This window comes from Amblyomma mixtum, chromosome 6 (genome assembly GCF_055824585.1).
Source record: "Amblyomma mixtum isolate Tamu chromosome 6, ASM5582458v1, whole genome shotgun sequence".
NCBI classification, from domain to species: domain Eukaryota; kingdom Metazoa; phylum Arthropoda; class Arachnida; order Ixodida; family Ixodidae; genus Amblyomma; species Amblyomma mixtum.
The window spans coordinates 46583246-46604632 of record NC_143017.1 but is presented as its reverse complement, the minus strand read 5'-3'; the positions used below and the strand labels follow the sequence as shown (position 1 = coordinate 46604632).

The 21387-nt window shown below is 47.3% G+C and overlaps 1 protein-coding gene across 1 annotated transcript in view; it reads left to right on the top strand.

Annotated features, from left to right (window-relative positions):
* CenG1A (Centaurin gamma 1A) overlaps positions 1-17353 on the top strand; it is a 72144-nt gene extending 54791 nt beyond the window's left edge. Inside the window, exons 12-19 of the mRNA XM_089547838.1 lie at positions 692-787; positions 4261-4404; positions 6859-6932; positions 8496-8573; positions 8669-8765; positions 10273-10390; positions 12162-12531; positions 14512-17353. Coding sequence (XP_089403964.1) covers positions 692-787; positions 4261-4404; positions 6859-6932; positions 8496-8573; positions 8669-8765; positions 10273-10390; positions 12162-12531; positions 14512-14718 — 1184 coding nt within the window. The 3' untranslated portion in view covers positions 14719-17353. The remainder of the gene's footprint in view (positions 1-691; positions 788-4260; positions 4405-6858; positions 6933-8495; positions 8574-8668; positions 8766-10272; positions 10391-12161; positions 12532-14511) is intronic.
* Positions 17354-21387: the final 4034 nt, after the last annotated feature.

Sequence of the window (21387 nt, the reverse complement as noted above, 5' to 3'; positions counted from 1 at the left end):
GCAGGGTCGATATTAATCCGAAGCCCACTTGCAGTGTTGGGATGTTAAACCTCGAATATCACCAGCACATAGTTACTGCCAATGTAGAAAGTGGGATATGACTGCTAGGACCTGAAGCACCTAGTTGGGCTGCAATTACCAACACGTTTAGCACTAGATGTTGTGACACGCCTTGTGATCTCCTATTTAATTAGCTGCCAGTGCTTAGCTGAGCAGCGCTAATCCATTCTTTATGAGCTGAGAGAGAGCAGACTAGAGGTGCTTAACCCTTTAACTACCAAATTATATCTGAAAAACCCTACCAAAATTGGCCATTTTTTTTAGATTTTTGCCGAAAATGTCCGTTGTCGGGCTCAAAACATGCACTAAAGGTGCAAAGCGCATTTCATGAATAACTGCCACCCTTTAGTGTCGAAAATTTGCAACCAACGCGATTTCCAACCATAACTCGTCATTGGTGGCGGGAGCAGCGCAACATCGGGCCGGGCGAGTGTGACTCGTTACTGGTGATATTCGTACAATCTCCCGTGCGATTACAGCTTGGCATTAGTAGTTAAAGGGTTAACGTCGCCACAGTATGCTTTGCCCCGTAACGCCTTGAGCTGTGTTGTTGGCTCAAGCTGCAGCACTGAGCACACCCCGCTTGCTTTCTGGCCTCCCCCCGTCCTGCTGTCCGCTGGGGCAACCACAGGTGTTCCTTACTTCAAGTATAAGGAGCACCGTGACCGAGACTGTCTGGCCAGCTTTGAGCCTGCTGAGGTTCAGCACAGCAGTGCTTTCTTCTCAGGTACGCACTGCCGCCACTGCTTTCCCCCTCTTCCTCGCCTGCTGTTTTGTGTGTGCGTGCTTGCACGGCAACTTGCACCCCACTGTGTGCACATTACCGGCACATTACCAACAAACAAGGTCGGACCACCACTGTGCTGTGCGTATCTTTCGCTGCAGTGCTTTGTCATTGAGCACCGTTTACCGTTACCGGTTCCATTACCTTGATGATGGTTCAACAGCGCAAACACACACAGACCAAGAAGGAGACAAGACACACGGGGGGTGTGTGTATGTCTCGTCTCTTTCTTGGTCTGCGTGTGCTTGCGCTGTTGAACCACCATTATGGATCTACACCAACTAGCCCAATCTACAGTTCTTCTACCATTATCTTGCTTTGGAACTTTCTTGGATGACAGCAGTGCAAGGATGTGGTCTAGTTGGTGCTGGTTCTTGGCGGATGACCACACTGTTTGGAGGCACAGAGCGACTATTGGCACGCTAGAGTTGGGACGAACCACACTTTGATGGAATGATGTGTGAAATAACAACTGATTGACTTTACTCGTGATTTCGCATGGGTTTTAAAGTAGGGGTGTGCGAATATTGAAATTTTCACATACGAATTGAATGCGAGTGTGAAGAAAAAAAATGGCTTCAAATATTGAATATCTGATCAGCACAAAAAAAAATTTCAGAAAATGATAGACAAGCAAATGCTGTTGCCTTTTATTTATTTATTTTTTATTTTTTTATTTTTTTTTTCAAAATAGTATGTGGTCAAAATAGCAACTGAAATAAACGAAACTAGACTGACTCAGCACCATGTAAAAATATATGATGTGCACAGAACTGTGTACGACTTGTTCAGACAGCATAACAGTATCCAACCTGTAATGTGGTCATGCAAGATGAAATCCATAAAATGACAAGACTGGCAACAAAAAATAACATGATGGCCTGTAAAACCCCAATAATTTGGAGTTCAAGAGACTGGAAGAAACGCCCGGGTTACCCAAAGGTGTATAAAGTGCCCCCCCCCCCCCCCCCTCCAAAAAAAAAAAAATTACTGACGAAAATACGAAGATGTAGTACAGCTTTATGAGGCGGCTGTACAGCTCAAGCACCTATAAGCCCGTGAAGAGCACACAGTTTTGGTGTGCTGCAAGAACTTGAACGTAAGCAAGGGGAGAATGTGTCGGACTGCTGTCGGAACCAGAATCCGAAACTATGTGGCCAGGCTATTTTTTGGCCTAGCGACGGGCCCTCCAATCATTGTCACGTTGGCTTTTACACCCGCTTAACTCTTTCCTTACCACGGGAAAAACGACCATTTTTCACATGTCTCAGACAAAATTTTTTTTTAGAAAAAGTGTGATAGATAAAATTATATAAAATGCATAACAATAATTCAGATAGAATGCGCTTTATAATGAAATTTATTTGAACTCATATTCTGCTTCAAATGCTGTGAAAAAAAATCAGTAAACACAACAAAAAGTAAAAAAGAACAAAAGTTTTGTGTTTATATGACAATAACTTTCGAAACACTTGTACTAAAAAAAATTCTAGAAATTACAAAACAATTCAAATTCTTTCTAAAACATGGAATTAAAGTTTGAAAATTATAACTTGAATAGTTTTCGAGCTAGAATTTTTTTTCTTTATGCCTCTTGAAAAGGCTCGTTTGAGAGTGCCCTTTAAGCGATTTTTACAGTCAAACAAAAAAAATTGGAAGTGTAATGTTATGCGCCAAACGAAAGCTTGGTAAGCGTTGTTTAAACAATACAAATCAAAACTTATTTAATTTACGTCAAAAATTGAAAAAAAAATATAAAACACAACAAGTATAGGTGTGATATTGCGATATATAGTATGCGATAAGTATAGCTGCGATGTAGCTGCAGAATCGAAATCCGACGTTACAACATCTTCGTCCGAGTCACTGCTGCTCGGAGGGTCTTGAAAATCAGCTGCAGAGGCTGGAGAATCACGTGCAGCGGGACTCTTCCGAGCGCGCGAAGCGCCCGACCTCGACGCGGCGCCATCCTCACCGCGTATTATGTCGCAATAAGCCTATGCCCCAAGGGCATTTCAAAAATGCACGACTGGCGGGGAAATTACGAACTAGGCTGATAATGGAACTAACCGTCTGAACAACAAACCAGATGCGCCCGCACAAGCGGACAGGAAAAAGAAAGCGAAACTATCAGGCCAACGTTCCGGGATCGGTTTGCGCAGTTACAGCGTCTGAACCAAAATCCGACAATGCAACATCGTCACCAGAGACTCTACTACTCGTAGCATAGATAATAATTGCAGTCAACGCAGTAGAATTGCGCGCAGCAAGGTTTTTCCGAGCGCGCGCCGTCTGCGCGCCCGACGCCATGCACGGAGCGTCCGCGCTGTACCCTCCGCTTCAAGGGCGTTTCAAAAATTCGCGCGTCGTGGGAAAATTGCTCTCTACGCAGAAACCGAAACTGTAGTCTCTGGAGAACAACTTAGATGGCGCCACATCACTGTAACGGCTACAATGAGGAGCTTCGGTTCGCACAAACAGACCGGAACGAGGAATCTGAATGCACAGGCGAGCGTTCTGGGCTCTCGTTGCCCAGTTTGAGCTTCGAAACAATACCTGACGATACAGCATCGTCGTCACGGTCCGTGCTAATCGATACATCAAACGCAGCGGAATTGAGTGGAACGGGGTTTTTTCGAGCGAGCGCCATTCCCGATGATGACGGCTTGTTCGGAGCACCCGACGCCGCACACCCGACTTCAAGCGCGTCTCAAAAATTGCCGCTTTTTGGCAAAAATATAAACTAAACAGGAAGTTGAAGTTCAATGTGTGAACAACAAACCGAATGACTCAGCAAGTCCGTAGCGGTCGCGCTGCCGTAGCGCTTCGAATTTTTCGATCACCGGTGATCGAAGCACAGTGGCGTGGTAACGAAAGAGTTAAGAGGTGCTCGGGTTTCAGTGCACCATGCGGTAGGTGGGAGTTTTACACAATTGCTTGCCCTGCTTTGACACCTTGACTCGACTCTTTGGGAGCCTGATGCAAAGTTCCGCAAGTGGGCTTTCCTGCATATCATAGCTGACCAAAATGAGGTGACGTAGCTCATGCTAGGAGAGTTATGACGGTGACTGGACAAATACCTTAAGTGTGAGCATAAAGTATGCAAGTGACCATTAAGTATTATGGAAGGATTAAAAATAATGCATGCTTTCGCGTTGCAGTTGTTCAAAGCAGGTCGTTGGTCATCTTGTACGCAGCATGACTGATATGTGTGAAAGCCCACTTGGGGAATTTTGCACCGCATTGAACATGCGTAGATGTGTGCAGCTGTACACAAGTGTGCGTTTTTCCGTTTGAATAAACAGCTGGCAGTAGCGCTTGTGTTCAGATGCATGGGCCTACTGCGTTTATTTGGGGGCTGCTAAAGTGGCAGTGGTCCTCTGATTGACGCTGTATGCCTCCTCCTAACTCCCCAGGGATGCTCAATGGGAGCGAGACGCAGCTCATCCCTGCTGTGCCCAACACCAACCCAATGCTGTCCAAGCTGGAGACGCCCAACGTGAAGAAGCGTCACCGGCGCATGAAAAGCACTGGCGCCAAGAACTTTGAGGCCATGGAAGGTGGGACCTTTTTCCTTTGCTGTTGCCCAGGGGCACACCATGAGTTTTGGGGAAGTAGGGAATATTATTCCCTATAAATTGCCCTAGTCAGGGAAAGTTATGAGGCGGAATCAACTCAGTGCAGTGTACAGCCAAGCCTCTATAATCAAGCGTAGATAAAACAAATGAGTTGCAATAGCAAAGTCACAAAATTTTCATGACAAATACTTGCAGTTCTTGCTCTGGGGCACACCATAGGCTTTGGGGAAGTAGAGAATATTTCCTATAAATGGCCTATGTCAAGAAAAGTTTTGAAGCGGGATCAACTCAGTGCAGTGTACAGCCAAGCTTCTGTAATCAAGCGTGAGTGAAACAAACGATTCGCTATAGCAAAGTCACAAAATTTTAATGGGAAATACTTGCAGTTCTTGCTCTATACAAGGTGTCCCAGCTAACTTTATTTATTTATTTATTTATCATACCCCTCAGGGCCAGAAGCATTACGGAGGGGAATGACAAAAACACAAGAATAAGATTAGAAAAATACAGCAGAGAGACAAATTTAAAATAATACCCTAGTATATACAATGCTAGCTATAGCTTTGCGGAACATCTCATAATTATTCATGTCGGCAATATCTACGGGAAGGTGATTCCACTCAAGCGAGGTACGCGGCAAGAATGCCTGAGAAAAATGTTTGGCGTTACAAGAATCAAAACCGACTCTATGATTATGGTCAGTACGATGGGATACATAAAATGGCTAAACTTTAGACAGAGATTAATAAATATATCAAGGCAGAAAAGGCAGAGGCAACTTCAACCATGCTGTTGACCACTGTTTGTAGAGTATTTTATTTTGTTGAATTGAGTAAATGAATAAATTGAAAAAGCTTTCTTTTTAGCTATTGCATTTCTGCCAGAAATTCCGGGTCCCGATTGTAGAGCATGGCAAGGAACGTCTAACTGATTAGTTGATATTTTCTGTGCATGAGGTTTTTCTGTGTTGAAAAAGAAGGTGCACAAAATGTTAAAAAATCCCATCATGACCATGCAGTTGCCTGCCACAACAGCAGTGACCTCAAACGGAGAATTTGTGAACGAAACCGCGTTCAATGATGCCGCGAATGTGACGACAGTTAACTAACTTAACTAAGTTAACCAACTAATAAATATTGTTGTTACTCACTATTGTGGGACACCATGAGCGTACTGCATCCAGATCTGATCGAAGGGATTGTTACTCAATATCATAAGTAATGTTAAGAAAAGAAAATAGTCCAACTTGAGATGTTACACAGCCGGTTACATCAGTAATGTAGAGCAGAAGAAACAAAAGACCAAGCACGCCACCTCGGTCTGCACCACACGTGACATGAGTGGAAGGGGTATTAAATGAGGGGATCATACTTCTACATGCGAAGAAGTGTTTAATCCACATTAGTTTAACATCACAGTGAGTGTACAGCTGTGTTAGTCCCTGTAGGTACCTCTGGTGAGGAACCTGTTTGAATGCCTGTTTGAACCACCGGAACAAATTTACAAAAGGTGTTTCCGAAGTTGTTTACGAAATACCTTTTTCATGCGGTCGTTCCTACATAGGCCAGACTGGCCGTTGTTTTAATGAGCGCGCTTTAGAACACCGACGATCCCTTAGCAGTGGCACTGGCAGCAATCTACCCTTGCACTGTAAGAACTGCAACTCCAAAAACTGTTCTCCTTACCTGGAAAAAACAGTTCCTTTCAAAGGCCAAAACAAAAACCGAAAGAGAAGTTACCGAGGCCTATTTCATTTCTAAAAGGGGTGATAAGTGTGTTAGTGCCCCTTCTTTATCTCTTTCATGTCAAGAAATCAATTTCTTAGATGGACACATCCGGACTTTTCATGCGTCGTAATTCACACGTGGTCTTGTTGACTCTGTCATTGCCGTTCGCACGTTGCTTCTGCTTGTCTCCTAGTTTGCTGTGATTGCCTTTATAAGCACCCTGCTTTTACGAAATAAAGTCAGTTTGAAGTCTGCGCTTTGTGTGTGTGTATTCGTGCCTTTCTTTTGTCCCGTCGTCTTCGCGCAGTTTTGTTTCGCTCTAACCATGAACCGACTAGCCCAACATCATGTCTTACTTTGAATCACTGCATCACCTGATAATCAAGAAGCACTGCATCACCTGATAAGCATAGTAGAGCCAGCAAGTGTAGTGTTGCATGAAAAACCCTTTGTGGGAGCTGTATGCTGGTACCTGAAAATTGTGCCATGATCTAGGTGGCATGTGTGGCGACTCAGCTGTGAATGACATCTGCAAATGGTTTTTCAGTGGTGGTGGTGTAAATAACCTCCATACGACCGAGTGAAATTGAGAGTGTTTTTGTTTGCGCTTCAGGCGTTACTAGGCCGGAAGCGTCTGAGCTAGCCGAACATGTTGAGTTGTGTTAATGCTTTTTTAACCGTGGCATCCGACCACGATTGTGTGTTCCAGATTCCGATGGGTACGAGTTCATCATTGTGTCCCTCGACAACAAGCAGTGGCAGTTCGAGGCATCAAACGGCGATGTAAGTGGCTTGTGGTGCCTGAATGCATACTGTAATCGCACGAACGGCAAGGGACGAAGGAGACTGGAGGAGGAAGCGCGGAACTTCAGCTGAGTTTTACTTCAGAGACACGTCACATTTATACACTTTACACTGGTCTTTACACTGGTATTTGTGCACATTTATACAGTGGTCGTAATGACGCCTGGAAACTAACAACCAATCATCACAAAACACTGGCATGCTGGCATGTGTTGCACAGATTTACATCGAGATATGAAAACTCTTTTTTTTGGTTAGCGAGAGGGAAGTTTTGTTGACACGCTAACTCAATTCCTTCTTTATACAGTAAGCTTTGTAAATTTCTCTGCTAAGTTGGGACGTGAACTTTTTCAAAATTCTCGTTTCATGGAACCGAGGTGTGCAATTATGGCAGGGCAGTGGCGACGGTGGTTGGTCAGGTGCCCACTCCTGCGTGGTTTATGGAAATGTTTATGCAATGTCCTTTGCTGTGTGATTGTTTTTATGACTACGTTGTACCGTAAAGGATGCGGCTGACCCATCCTCGCATTTTGTTGGTGGGCACTCGCGGGTTAGAGCAAACCTTGCCAGCAGAAACCTCCACTGCACGAGTTTTGTCTGACCTTCTATTTATGGGCACAGCTGTCGCATGGTGTCTTGTGGACATTACTGCTTGAGGGTGTGCATCTGTAAATTAATGTGCCATCTTTTTCTTTGATCTGTGCATGTTAATGGGCCGTCTTGTTTCCTTTTTTAGATTTTTGCTTCGAAAAAATCCAAACTAAACTTGTGTAAACACGGTCGGTGAGCTATTTATTGTAAGTGGTGAGGAAACACATCTAGGGCAAGTAGCGATCACAGCCCCAGACCATGACAGGAAAAATAAGGAGCCCTCCACTACAGTCTCTCTTATATTGGGCATGGAGCTTGAGGGTGTTAAACCTCACATATCCTGCCTTTACAGTGTGGTGTCACTTTGTTTTTGGATCTTGGCAGGACCAAGTAGTACAGCTCGAATGATACCGAAATTCGAATTAAGTTCGAACAAGTTCGTACTCTAATGGAGTCGGTAATAAGCTGCACTCTGGCTAAGGCCCATCTTAGGCTGATGGACATCATGTACGCACATAGAAGGTTTAGAAGGTTCAACCAAATCGATTTTATGCTGTTTTTGCATTGGGCACATGCCCCTTACAATTTCATTTTCATAAAATTTAAAGAAAAAGTGTGAAGTACTGTGTGGACGTGTTAGCACAATAAATTTCTTTTCATTTCCATGCTCGAAGCTTGAGGAACTAAGGGAAGAGCCTCTCATGTCATTCTGGGTTGAACATTTTCCTCTCAACCCAGGAGGAAGTGCAGTTGGTGATTGCTCTTGCATTTTTAAGTTTTCTAAAATGTTATAAACTAACTAACAGTTGAAAACATGCCCTTTTTTGGCGGGAAAATGTATCTATCCCTGTGCTTGGTGCATAAATTTGGGACAGGACATGACTGCAGCGCTATTTATGACCAATGGCAGCTAGGCATTTGCATTGAATGTTTTTTTTTTGTTCTTTTCAGGATCGGGAAGGCTGGGTCAGTGCCATCGAGCAGCAAATTCTCAGCAGCCTCCAGGGAAACGAGAGCAGCAAAGCCAAGGTTGGAAAAATTCAAATTTAGTGCCATTTCAGTGCGTTGTAAAACTGTTGGCACTTTGGCCGTAGCTGATTTTTCTCTGGCCATTCCCTCGACAGGGCCGCATGAACAGCATAGCCGACTCGGCGACCTCGGTTCAGGCGATCCGCACCACCGTCCCTGGCAATTCTCATTGTGCCGACTGCGACACACCACGTGAGTAGTGTTTCCCTGAACACAGCGTAGTGCGCGAGATGGTTGTTTTAAAGAGACCTCGCGTACAGGTAGCTTATGATGGTCTGTGTTTTTTTGACAAGTAGTTTAACATGCGAACTTGCCTGGATTTTCCGGAATCGGCAGAAAACTCCAGTCGGCTACGTCAAAATTTTCGTCAAGGCAAGCCCAGCAGCCAATTTGGCAGGTGGCGCCATCTGGCGAGCTGTGAGACCCACCACCACTTTGAGCTGTGACATTGGTTGCCTCACAGTTCGTCAGATGGCGCAGCCTTTCATATTGGCTGGTCCGCTTGCCTCGAAGGCTTTACCGCAGACGGCTGCAGTTTTTTGCCGATTCTGGAAAATCCAGGCAAGTTCCCATGTTGAACTTGTCAAAAAACATAGACCATCATAAACTACCTTGAGGTTGTCAGTGTTAGACCCTAAATAGGCCAGTAGTTTTGAGCAGCAGAATTGATTACAACAACCCGGACCTATAAGTATTGCATATGCAGTATGTTGCAAATCAAGTAACCAGACTTCAGGCATTGCCATTTTCGGTTCTCAGTCAAAATCAATTCTGAGTCACTGTCTGGCTGTGTAATGCTTTCTGGCAGCAAAGCATGCACAAATTGCTGAAAAAATTTGATTGAGTGGTGGAACTATTTTTTCCCACCACACCGTTCAAACTTGTGATGTCAAGACCGAGAAAGACTCCGTGATCGCTGTTTTAAAATGAATGGCAGTGCTGCCTAGTCTCAGAGATTCGCGTCACCAAATCATTGCGACACACAGTAGTTTGCTTGCAAAAGCGGGCAGTACTGGTTGCATTTGTATTCAATTTTTTCGGCTTTTCTAGCCTATAGAAAACCTCCGTTTTCAGTGCAAGCTACCTCTTGTCATTAATGTGGTGATCTGATGGTACAGGCCATCTTCAGTTTGCCCTCGGTGTCCCTTTAGGGGTTTTAGTGATAGGCTTCTTTGGGTGTAGGTCTATCAAATAGCAGGTAACACTGTGGATAGCTTGAAAGTCCCTTTGGGAGCAGGCAGGCTGCGAAACTCTTTGCTGGCCGCCGCGGTGGCTCAGTGGTTATGGTGCTCGGCTGCTGACCCGAAGGACACGGGTTCGATCCCGGCCGCGGCGGCCAAATTTCGATGGAGGCGAAATTCTAGAGGCCCGTGTACTGTGCGATGTCAGTGCACGTTGAACCCCTGGTGGTCGAAATTTCCGGAGCCCTCCACTACGGCGTCTCTCATGGCCTGAGTCGCTTTGGGACGTTAAACCCCATAAACCAAACTAAACCAAAACTCTTTGCAAGATGGGTGCCACGAAAAGGTAGGATTCCCTTGCAGAAGTTGCATGCACCTGACAACTCAAAAGTGCTCACACTCCAAGCAAATAGCCTGCGCGATGTTGTGGACATGCTCATGCATGTTCACGTGCCGATCGTTTGTGCAGTGCTTGTGTATACTTGTTGTAATGATTGATTGGCCGCTTTCTGGTGCAGAGCCGGACTGGGCCAGCCTGAATCTGGGCACGCTGATCTGCATCGAGTGCTCGGGCATCCACCGCAACCTGGGCTCCCACATCTCACGGGTTCGGTCACTCGACTTGGACGACTGGCCGTGAGTAGAGTCGCAACAGCAGTGGCTGCTACACAGTGGGCTTTCTGAGGGTTTGATGGCATTGTTGGGGCTCTGTGTTGACACACTGAGACACGCTTGACAGGAAGAATGTTGTCCAGCTGGGTCACAAAGGATATGGCTGCTCTGGAGAACTTTTGCTGCGTTCACTTGTCACAGTGGTAGCTGCTGTGAATTGTTGCCACAGGCGCCCCCACGGCAAGGGGGTCACATCACCCCCTCTTGTCTGCACTAATTGGAGGGGTGCAATAGAGGGAGAGGGTGGGTAGGAGAGTGGGAAGACGCAACGGGGGTAGAGCACCGCAACATAGGGTGAGAGCCAGAAGGAAGCATAGTATTGAAGAAGCGTAGCTTGTGGGGCCAGTTGTTGCATGGTAAGTGGAAAACCAGTGGAAAAGGACGCGTTCACAAGGAGCGCTGTCCTGTGTACTTCTCCTTCTTGCGAACGCGTCCTTTCAGCTGGTTTTCCACTTACCATAAGGAAGCACTGCACTGTAGAGGTGCAGCACAGGGGGCGAGGAACCCAACAGCTGTGGCACAGAGGGCCATCTACGGTGCAACCTAAGAGTTTGTAGCTGCAGTGCAGCACAGTGGAAAACGTGAGGTGCCATGGTGCACTGCGCAAGAGGGCACAGCATAATAGCTATTGCCGGGTTCTTCCACCATGAGGCATTGCATAAACGTTTGTAATTTTTTGTACCTCAGAGGCGTCAACTTGGGACATTGCCTGCACTTGTGTATGGTGGTCGGCGGCAGACAACTGGTAGCAGTTACATCGATGAGTCTGCTACTTTGATGGAGTGCGCTTCAGCCAGGGAATGTTGCCGTTTTGGCTCAGTGGCTTTGGCATTCGGCTGCAGTTCCGAAGGTCACGGGTTTGGTTCCGGTTGCAGCGGCCATGTTTTGATGGAGGCGGAACGCAAAAGGTGTCCGTGTGCTGTGTGCTTTCAGTGCACGTTACAGAATCCCAAGATGGTCTAAATTAATCTGGAGCCCTCCACTGCAGCACTTCTGTAAGTCCTTGTATTGCTTCGGGACGCTAAACCACATGGTATACAATTTTTATTTTACCACCCAAAGTTTTTATGAATTTTGCCAAGAAGCGGAATTGCATAAAGAATTCAGCGCAACAGAACAAGGGTAATTTTTCTTCAGGGTCAGTAAACTTCTCTGTGCTTATGCAGCTTTCCCAGTGCCAACAGAGTGCCTGCCTTCTTGTAGACCTGCATGCACATCCGGTGGAATAGAGCTCAGCTTCTTCCACGTTTGGCTGTTTCAGCAAGTAGAAGGATGAAGCAGTCTTATCCTTGAACCTCACTGCATACTTGCCAAGGTGGTGTCAGCACTGAAAAGGACTCCTTAATCCCCATCTGGGAGTGAATGGCAGTGCAGCCTTGCCTCGGAGGTCTGTGTGCAAAGAACTGTCTTGATGCAAAACAGCTGGTGGTGGTGATACTTGTGCAGCAGAATCTCGATGATACGAACACAGTTGATGTGAATTTTGGACGATACAACTCTGAAATTCCCTGGTCGGAGTGCATTGTGTACAATGTGTGCGACTTTGGATGTTCTGAACTCTCTCCCACGCCACTGCGGATGATGCGAAATCTTGAACCGCATCCGCACCCTAGAGCACTAAGCGCTGCCTGTAAATCGCAGACTCCACGATAGTCAATGTGCTGTACGCACCGCGAGCGATGAGCTGTGCCCTAGTCACACACAGTCGCATATTGAGGATTCCCTGACATTCCAGGCCTGAGCATGTGGCGGTGATGATGGCTCTCGGCAACACGGCCTCCAACTGCATCTGGGAAGGCAGTGCGGCACGCAGCGGCTACTCCAAACCGGGCCCACATTCAAGCCGTGAGGAGAAGGAACGATGGATCCGGGCCAAGTACGAGCAGCGCGAGTTCCTGGTGCCGCTGCCTTCGGGCCCCACAGCGCAGCAGCTGCGTGACGCCGTCTGCCGGGGCGATGTCCGGCAGGTGGCGCTGTTGCTGGCTCATGCAGCGCCCCACCAGCACGAGTTGGTCAATGCACCGACTAGTGCCAGGGACTCGCGTACCCTCCTCCACTTGGCCGCTGCACAGGGCAAGCTTGCCATGGTCCAGCTGCTGCTCTGGGTGAGTTGTGTGGCCCTGTCGCTCTGCTCAAAGAAGAGGTGGTGGCGCTTTTTACACAAACTTCATGGCCGGTGCAGTGTCGCAGTTTAGAAATGGATTCCGTTCCATTTTAAGAGTGCTAGCTCTTACTCATCACATTTCGAGATTTCGTGGGGTCTGCTACCACCCTGAGATCACAGCGCCATCTGTGGCAGCAACTAGGAAACAGCACATCTCGCATTGAGCCTTGTAGTGCCATCTACAATAGCATTGGGAAATAAACATACAAATTCGTATTCCCATTGGTGTACCTCCCTTTAATCTCATTCATATCAATTCTAGTAAACCAGACAGCTAACGCTCATTACTTAAACGTCTTCGAGACACTGGCGGCCTCTTTGGATTTCCAACCTTTCGTGGTTGGCTGAAGCGACAGCACACCTTCATTCACTTTTCGTTAATGGCTGAAGCTCGGCACTAGCGCGGCTGTGGCAAGCAGAAAAGCAAGCTAGGCAAGGGCCGCTTCACCAACGACAAGGTGTCATGTACACGGAGCACTGGTCTGAACTATGGGCCAAACCCTCCTTAGTTTTTTTCAGACTAACAGATGTCTGGCAAAGGAGTGATCTATGAGCCTATTTTATTCTGGTTGCCTCTTGCTTGTCGTCAAGTGATTGCATTTGTACAGTGAAAGCTCGTTAATTCAAAACTCGATAATTCGAATTTTCGGATAATTCGAACTACACTACTTGGTCCAGCCAAGCTCCATAGAGATCTGTGTATAAAAAAGCCCGTTAATTCGAAAGCGTGTCAATTCCGTTATGGATAATTCGAACTACGCGCCACCGCGTCTGGGTGGCTTGGCACACAGCATGTGGCCAAAAAAAAAAAAAGCACCTCCTCCGCATAGTTAGAGGCTGCGTACTTCCTAAACGGGTACAGAAGATGGAACTAGATAAAACCTTGGAAGAGTGGGTAAAGCTTAAATGGCGCCATCACTGGCGCGGTGGCCAGCGGCACCGGAGGGAAGGGGTTGGCGACCGCGCTGGCGGCTGCCTACCCTCTTTTCCGCGCAACCTCCGGAGCTCGCAACTAAATGCTTGTTAATTCGAGCCCTGTTAATTGGAAAATACGGATAAGCACTGTCAGCACGGTCCCAGCCAACGCCCAATGAAGGCTATGACTTTGGACGGGCTCTACAAATTACGAGCAAAAAACTTTTTTTTCTTTGCGAGTGTCGTCCATGCTTCCACCCATCAGTCGGTCGCCAACGCGCTCAGCCATGAACAAGACGCCGGCACAAGCGCTGGCACTCTGCCAAAGTTCGCTTCCCCCTTGCTGGAGCTAACGTCAAAAGTGATGTTATTGCTGGTAGCCTCTTGGCGCGCCGCCAAGAAATGCGTTGGGGGGCCGTGAGGGTGCTGAAAACGAGGCTTGCACAACCGAACAAGCGCTGGCACTCTGCCAAAGTTCGCTTCCCCCTTGCTGGAGCTAACGTCAAAAGTGATGTTATCGCTGCGCAGCATCTTGGCGCGCCGCCAAGAGATGCGTTGTGGGCCGTGACAGTGCCAAACGGAGGGAAGCGTCAACGACTGACGCTTTTTTTTTTTTTTCAGATTCTTAGGCAAAAATCGGGGGTGGGTGGGTTCATGATGTGAGTGGGTTCGTTACCCGAGTAAATACCCTACATACACCGTAATGCAAATGGTTGTCGGTTTTTTCGCGGCCATTCGATAATTCGAATATCCGATAATTCGAACGTTTTTCCCAGTCCCGTGAAGTTCGAATTAACGAGCTTTTACTGTAATTGCTTGTTATATCATCCATACTTTTAATCCATACTCAGAGGTGAGGCAAAGCTGTCCAAGTGCTTGAGCAGTGTTTGAACAGTCATAGGGGCACTTGTTGGTGACTGCGGCTTGCGTTTTCGATGTTTTCACTTATTGTGCTTGAAACATTAAAGAAAAACGGAGTCTGAAAGCTTTCCTCTGCAAATTCCAGAACAACGCCAACGCCAAGGCAGTGGACTCAGAAGGTCGCACTCCTTTGGCGTACGCCAAGAACTCCAACTTCACCGAAATATACGAGTTGCTGCTGCATAGTGGTGGACCGGACCCAAACCAGTTGTCGACCACGTTGTCTCGGCGGAGGGGAAGCCTGTCCAAGCGGTCGGACGTCTTCGACAAGCTCCCAGCCAGCATCATCTAGAGAAAGCCCAAAGACCGACCAGCAGTTAGTTCCTGGTTCATCACCCATCATTTGTCGGCTGCCACCGTGCTGCTTTCATTGCTGCATATCAGCCACTGCCCTCGTCCGTGTGTTTGTGCCCGCCTGTTGTTATTGTTGCTCTCATTTCCTGCTGAGTGGCTGTGTGTTGTTATGTCTTTTTTGCTCTGCAATCCTCTCCTGTGTGCACTTCGACAGAAAATGAATGTCATCCTTCCCCCTTCTTGTTCGTATTTATGAATGCCCCCTGGCGAGCACTCGTTGAGGCAAGGTCCCATTCTCTTCCGCTAATCCGCAAGAAACGTTAGCTTAAGCATGTGTTTAGTGCGTTGAAACATTGAGAGTGTTGTGACGTTCTCAAGGATAATCTTGTCATGAAAGTTCAGTGGATGGACTCCCCGAGGTTCCTGTTGGTGTGAACACATATTGCGCTTTTCTTTTTTTCACCTGCTGTTCACACTTCATATTGTTTGCCATGCACTTTCTGCTGGCATGTTGAAATAGTTCCTGTCTTAATGGCTAGCCTTCACTTGTTAAACACATAGTGAGTAGCGGTTTAGCACTGCAAAAAAAAAAAAAAAAGCTGAGTCGGTACGCGATGTGTGTCAGGAGTGTTTGCGCATGTTTGTGGATGCACACTCTTGGAGTGGACGACGTTCCTGCGAGGTGGCGGAGTTTCTGATGTCCCACTGCAAGCGTGTGCATTTGCCAGGCTGGCTCAACGCGTTTGTCCGAAAATTTAGTCGTAGTGAAACGTGTGCAGTGGAATGGTGTGTCCGACGCCAAAGCCCTATGTGTTTGCATGCCGCTCTGCGTGGAAGTATGCGACGATTTGTTAGGATCTCTCACTGAAGCTGTGCTTCGGTGCTGTATGCATTCAGGACGTGTGAGTGAATGGAAGAGTTTTGTACCATAGTGGTGGAGTTTTAGCTAGTGAGGTCGTTGTTGGTGGTCAGATTAACACAACATGCTTTTTTATGACTGCACTATGGTACCTGGCTGCCATGTGCACACCGTATGTTGTCTCACTAAATGCACGCAGCGTTGTCAAAGCTGGGCGTAGGCTAATCAGTGGCCGATCCAGGAAGTCTCGCGCTACGAGCAACGAGCACAGTAGCTGAGTGTGGACTAGGAGCCAGCCCGTGAATTTGCTCGGTGATGACGGGTGTCACTGATTGGCCAGCTCTAGCCCGCACGATGCAGCGTGTGTCCAAGAAAGGCTGGGCCAAACCTCAAGCGCTCACTCACCGTCCACACTTTTTGATTGCGGCCTGCGTGAGATCGGTCACTCCAATTTCTTTATTACAGAAAAAGGGAGTCCAATAAGTACTGTTAAAATTCATGATTACGGAGAAAAATTTTTCTCCACACTGTGACAATGTGTGTTAAGCTTAATTCTTTTTTTTTTCCTCGAGGTAGGTGAAGTGTTTAGCAGAAACCTTGAAGTAAGTTGTCTTTTGTATCTGGGCACCACACACGTGTCAAGAATTCTAAGAGGTGTAGTCTTGCCCCACATGCACTCATTTGAAGGTAAGACGTTCACTTCAGGTAACTTACTAAGAGTATTGTCCCTCTTTGATGAAAAGCAATAGCACCCGACTGTAACCGCTTCATAGCAAGTGAGCAAATGGTGTTCATTTTTTGTACGAAAAGCACAAATACCCTGTGTGGTGTGTCTCTCTCCAATGCCTTGCTGTTTTCTCTTATCAGTCATGTATTATTGCACATCATTCTCTGTGTGTGGTGTATGCCTTGGTGTACATATGTTTGAATAATTTAAGCTGTGTTGGTTAATAGTGTCACTTGTTTAGTAGATTGGAAGACTGCCAGTTGTGTGGGATGTCCCACTGCACTGGTTTTCATGCGCTGCTGTTTTCCAGCAGGTTGTGGAAATGTACATACTGGGATAATATGGCTAATTTAAATTAAACATATGTTGTTTCTCTTGCACAAACAGGTTGCTTTGTGTAATGTTGTTTTGCTGCTGCTTGAGCCAGGGCAGTCCAGATTTGAATTGTACAGTGAATTTAATGACGGAACACTGCACTCACTGTTTGCAGCTTGCATGCCAGGCTGGTTTATCTTGTCAACATTCCGTTTACCAAGTGTGTTGTCACAAAAACGAGGTCCCTGGTTGTCATTTCAATAATCTACGCCTGAGTATCGACTCGTTCTTGTGTTGTTTTGGAAGTACCCTCTGTTAGTGAACCATTCTTAATCCGGATGCCAATAAGAAACGCCTGAAATAAGGTGGATTATGCTATTTCTTGGCGTTTACTCGGATATTCAGACACTTTTACGAAAACACTGAGGCTAAGCTGCATACTCTTGTGGTTCCTATGCAGTGTTGCTTCCACTGTGGGTTATTTATGCCACATTGTAGTGGTAGTGCGTGGGAAGGAACATTGTGCAAGATGCGTCTCTCGTCAATACTTCCGTGGAAAACCTCTGGGCCGTTTGATTTCACTGCTTACAAGGCATGCCTGCTGTCGTGGCTGAAAGCAGTGTGTAGCATTTTGTATATTTGTAAAAAAAATAGTGACCAGGTTGTTTGCACTACCGGTTTTCTTTTTAAGCAGAAAAGAGTGAGAATAAAGCGATGCGACACATGTGCAAATTTGTCAGTGTGTTGTCATTCCCTTCGTCTGGCTGTGAGGGCAACAGTGAAGCCAAGTTGCACATCATCATCATCACTCACTCACTCCACTCACACTCACTCCCACCCACCCACTCACTCTCTCTCTCACACACACACACACACACCTCTGAAAAGGACGCTCAGGACAAACTACTAAGTTGACCTGTATCAATGAATTACTACTTTCTAATGACAGATATACTACTCTCAGTGAAAACTGAGCTTTCATAAGCTAGGAAAGACCAAGAGGTATCATTTAGGCATTGCCATCATAGGCCGTTTTTGAAAAGCTAATTGCGGTGACGTCAGGGCAGTTTTTCCGGTGTGCATCTTTGAGGCCGGGCTCCAGTGCCAGCCATTTCTTCCCGGGATCATGGAGTCTCTTTGTCTTGGCATCAGGAGTTTGAATCGAGTTGCAGGGGGTAAAAAAAATCCCTTTTAAGCCTGTGCTCGCAAGCACAGGACATCATACATAGAGCTCACAGGCGTCCGCGTAGAGCATTCAAGAGATAGGGATTTAGTCAAAATAATGTACTGTGCCATTTTCTGCACATTATCCACGCTGCTGCACGAATTCTCCGGGAATAACACTTGCGTGGAAAATTTGGGGATCGGTGAAAATATATTCGAGTTACTTTTGAGTTGAACAACGGCGTGGAAAATTTGGGGATCGGTGAAAGTATATTCGAGTTACTTTTCAGTTGAACAACGGCGCTGAACATGCACGGTGGTCTCGTGCACAGGGAGCCTTTCAGGCCACAACCAAATCAGCGTATTACCTGGAAATTTTCTAACTGGGATTTTGAATAGACCCAAACTTCGAATAAGCTCATTTCGAAATTTTGAGGGTTATAATGTGTGTGGCTCGCTCTGTGCCTCCCCCCGGTAACTAGGTTCACTTTGGAATGCATTCCCTGCATTAACAGTCAATTACCTGAAACGTTGACAATTGCAGTAGAACTCCCCGTCAAGTTTCTCGCTGGACTACAGAAAAATAGGGAAAAAACTAGACACCTAATTAGCTGTGACAATGTGGTAACACCTCAAACTTCGTTGTGAGCGTATCAACGTAGCGCATTCTCCATGCTCGTCAGAACCTCTTAATTCCGTGGTAGCCGCCCTCTGGGTTCTCCTGCCACCATCTTCCGGTCTCACTCTTCTCTCTCCTACAAGTGGAGAGGGGGATTTCACTCCCTCCACCTTGCCACCTGACAACCGCTGTAGGTGGCAGGTCGCAGCATGGCTCTACCGTGTACCACCCATGGCAGGTGGCAAAGTGTGACATCGCCGGTGGGTGGGAGGCTCTAATTATGCTTTCGCATAAAAGAAATGTTCCAGCTGAGAAATGTGATAGTAGCCTAACACTAAAAAAAGTGAAGCAGCAGCGGAAAACTGAGCTGAAGTGTATTTACACAGTGTCTAAAGAAAGATTTATTTCCCACAGACCCAGTTCAAATTCTACAGTGGACGTTGCTGTAGGTCCACGGCTAAAGAACACCCAACACGTGTGTCATTGCTGTCAATTACTTGCTCTTATCCGCGAAGTGTTTGCGGTTAAGTTGCACACCACACATATTCGTGACTTTCGAGGAGCTGCGAAAGGAAGTTCGCCCATTATGTCTCCTTTGGCCAGAGCCTTTTAGTCACTGATGAGATCCGTCTGACATACCCCAGAAAATATTGTTCTGGATCCGCCAGATGTACGTTATATCCACAACCTTATTTATATCTCGGCGGATGAAAAATTATACGCAATTGTCTGCAGCTGTCTTTTTTCTTCATTTCCTGCAGGCACAATGCTTCTTTATAATTTGCCAGTTGTGGGGTTTTAATTTGGGAGATGAATACATTCTCCTCGTTCAACCCCGGCTGACACAGTTCAAAACCGCACGGACCCCACCCCGTGATCGCGCGTACGCTGCGGAGCGCACGCCGACCACGGCGGGCCTTGCTCTGAGAGAACAAAGGAACGACACATTGGCTGACACAAACAGGCATTGCAACAATAAAGCCAGCTAGCAGCAAAATACGCTAAGAAATCGAGGACATCCGACTCATCAGCACGGTTACGAGCGAACGTTCGTCCACGCCAGGGCAAGGGGAAACTCCGGGGCCGGGTGGGACGAGCTGGCGAGAGAATGTTCCCACCACGAGGCTTCGCGCCCGCTGGTGAGGAGCGGAGCGCCGCGCGACACGTTCGTACGCGGCCAGGTCCCGAGCCAGAGAAAGCCGTCTCACCCGCGTGCGCCCGCAGCAATCACGCCATCCGTGGCGCTCGTGTCGCTGCGACGCCGGCGCCCTCCCTTGTTAGTTAAGATAACCAAGCTAAGGAGGGTGCATCGTGGGGAAGCCAACCAAAGGGGAAGGCGCGGAACAAAGTCCCCATATCCCCCCAACCTTAACCCCATCGTTTCACCTCGGTATTCATTTCGGACATTCAAATTTCGCGCCGCGCGTTGGTTCCGCCCGCCTTTCGGTCACGTGGGCCGCTCACGTGGTACATCACTTGGTGTGTCACATGGTACTGCACTTCCGCCGATTCAAATTTCGCGCCACTCACGGGCCGACCACGTCCACTTTTGGTCACTATTTGGCTGTAATTAATTACCTAATGGTCCGAGCGGCACCAAAATTTTTGCACCGCATCCTCACGTCATTCTCCTTCGATTACAATCACTTTTTAAACGCTATCTCTTTGTAGTTTCCCACAATCGCTGCAGACACGGTTTTGATGACAGAAAGCCGCCGACATAGCCTAATAATGCTTTTGCATTAATAAAGCCAGCTAGCAGCTAAATACGGTAAGGAATCAGGACGTCCGACTCCCCAGCACGGTTACGAGCGAACGTTCGCCCACGCCAGGGCAAGGGGAGACTCCGAGGCCGGACGGGACGAGCTGGCGGCCCCGAGGCCCCGCGCCCGCTGGCGAAGAGCGTACGCGGCCAAAGCCCGCATCGAAGAGGGTTGTCTCCCCCGCGCGCGCAGATACCACGCCATCTGTGGCGATGGTATCGCTACGCCGGCACTGAGTGAATCGCGGGGAAGTCGACCAAAAGAGAAGACGAGGGCCAAAGTCCCCACAAAGTATTAAGGCGAAAGCCTTTAATGCCTCATACTGTCGTTAGCAGACGCGTCGGCAGGTTTGTCCGCCTTTCGGCGTCACTGCTTAAAAACAAACTGCGCCGAGGATGGGGATCGAACCAGGGCCTTTGGCATTTGAACCGGAGACGATGCCACTCCGCCACGAAGGCTCTTTTTTTTCCTTATAGCATGGAAGAACTTCCGTAAAAAGAGGGAAAACTTCAATCAAACTGGGTCGCGTCTCAAGTTACCGGGCTGCTTAATACGAGCCCGCCATAGCCCCAACTCAACACTGCATCCCCATCAAAACATCAAAATTCAGGAGGATACAACTTAAAAAAACAGCGGTTGTTAACACTGGGCACAAAGTCCGTGTGCGTTGTGTTGCTCCGCCCGCCAATCACAGAAACGAAAAAAATCGACGTCATGCGACCTTTTCAAAATGGCGTCGTACTTGATACCACACTTCTCGTTCACTGTACTGTAACTGTACTCCGCATCGTCTGCTGTTGTTGTAGTGTGTTTTCATCAGTGGAAACGGTGCCGTGTACAGCAGACATGAACAAAGTGTGAAGTGTTTCAACACTTCACTGTTGAAAAGGCCGCGGTACAGCTCACATCGCTGGCGCTTCGTAGTCGCTGCTTGCTGAGCTCGTTTTACGTCGAGTTAAGCGAGCTTCGCTTTTTTTTCCCCGGTCGCAGTTTTCGATCACGGGTGATACTTAAAATCTAATAGCTGAAGCGAAGAAAGCCAGTATTTTCGACATCGTTGCAGTTCCTCACTTCCCACCCGCATAGACTGTGCAGCGTAAGCACGGCACAAATTAACTGCAGAAACAACTCGTAATGAAGTCTTTCCATGTCAAGTGCACGCATACACTGCTGTAGTGCTCCTTGTTTCGCTGTTTAAACCGAAGCTTCGAGCGTATTGT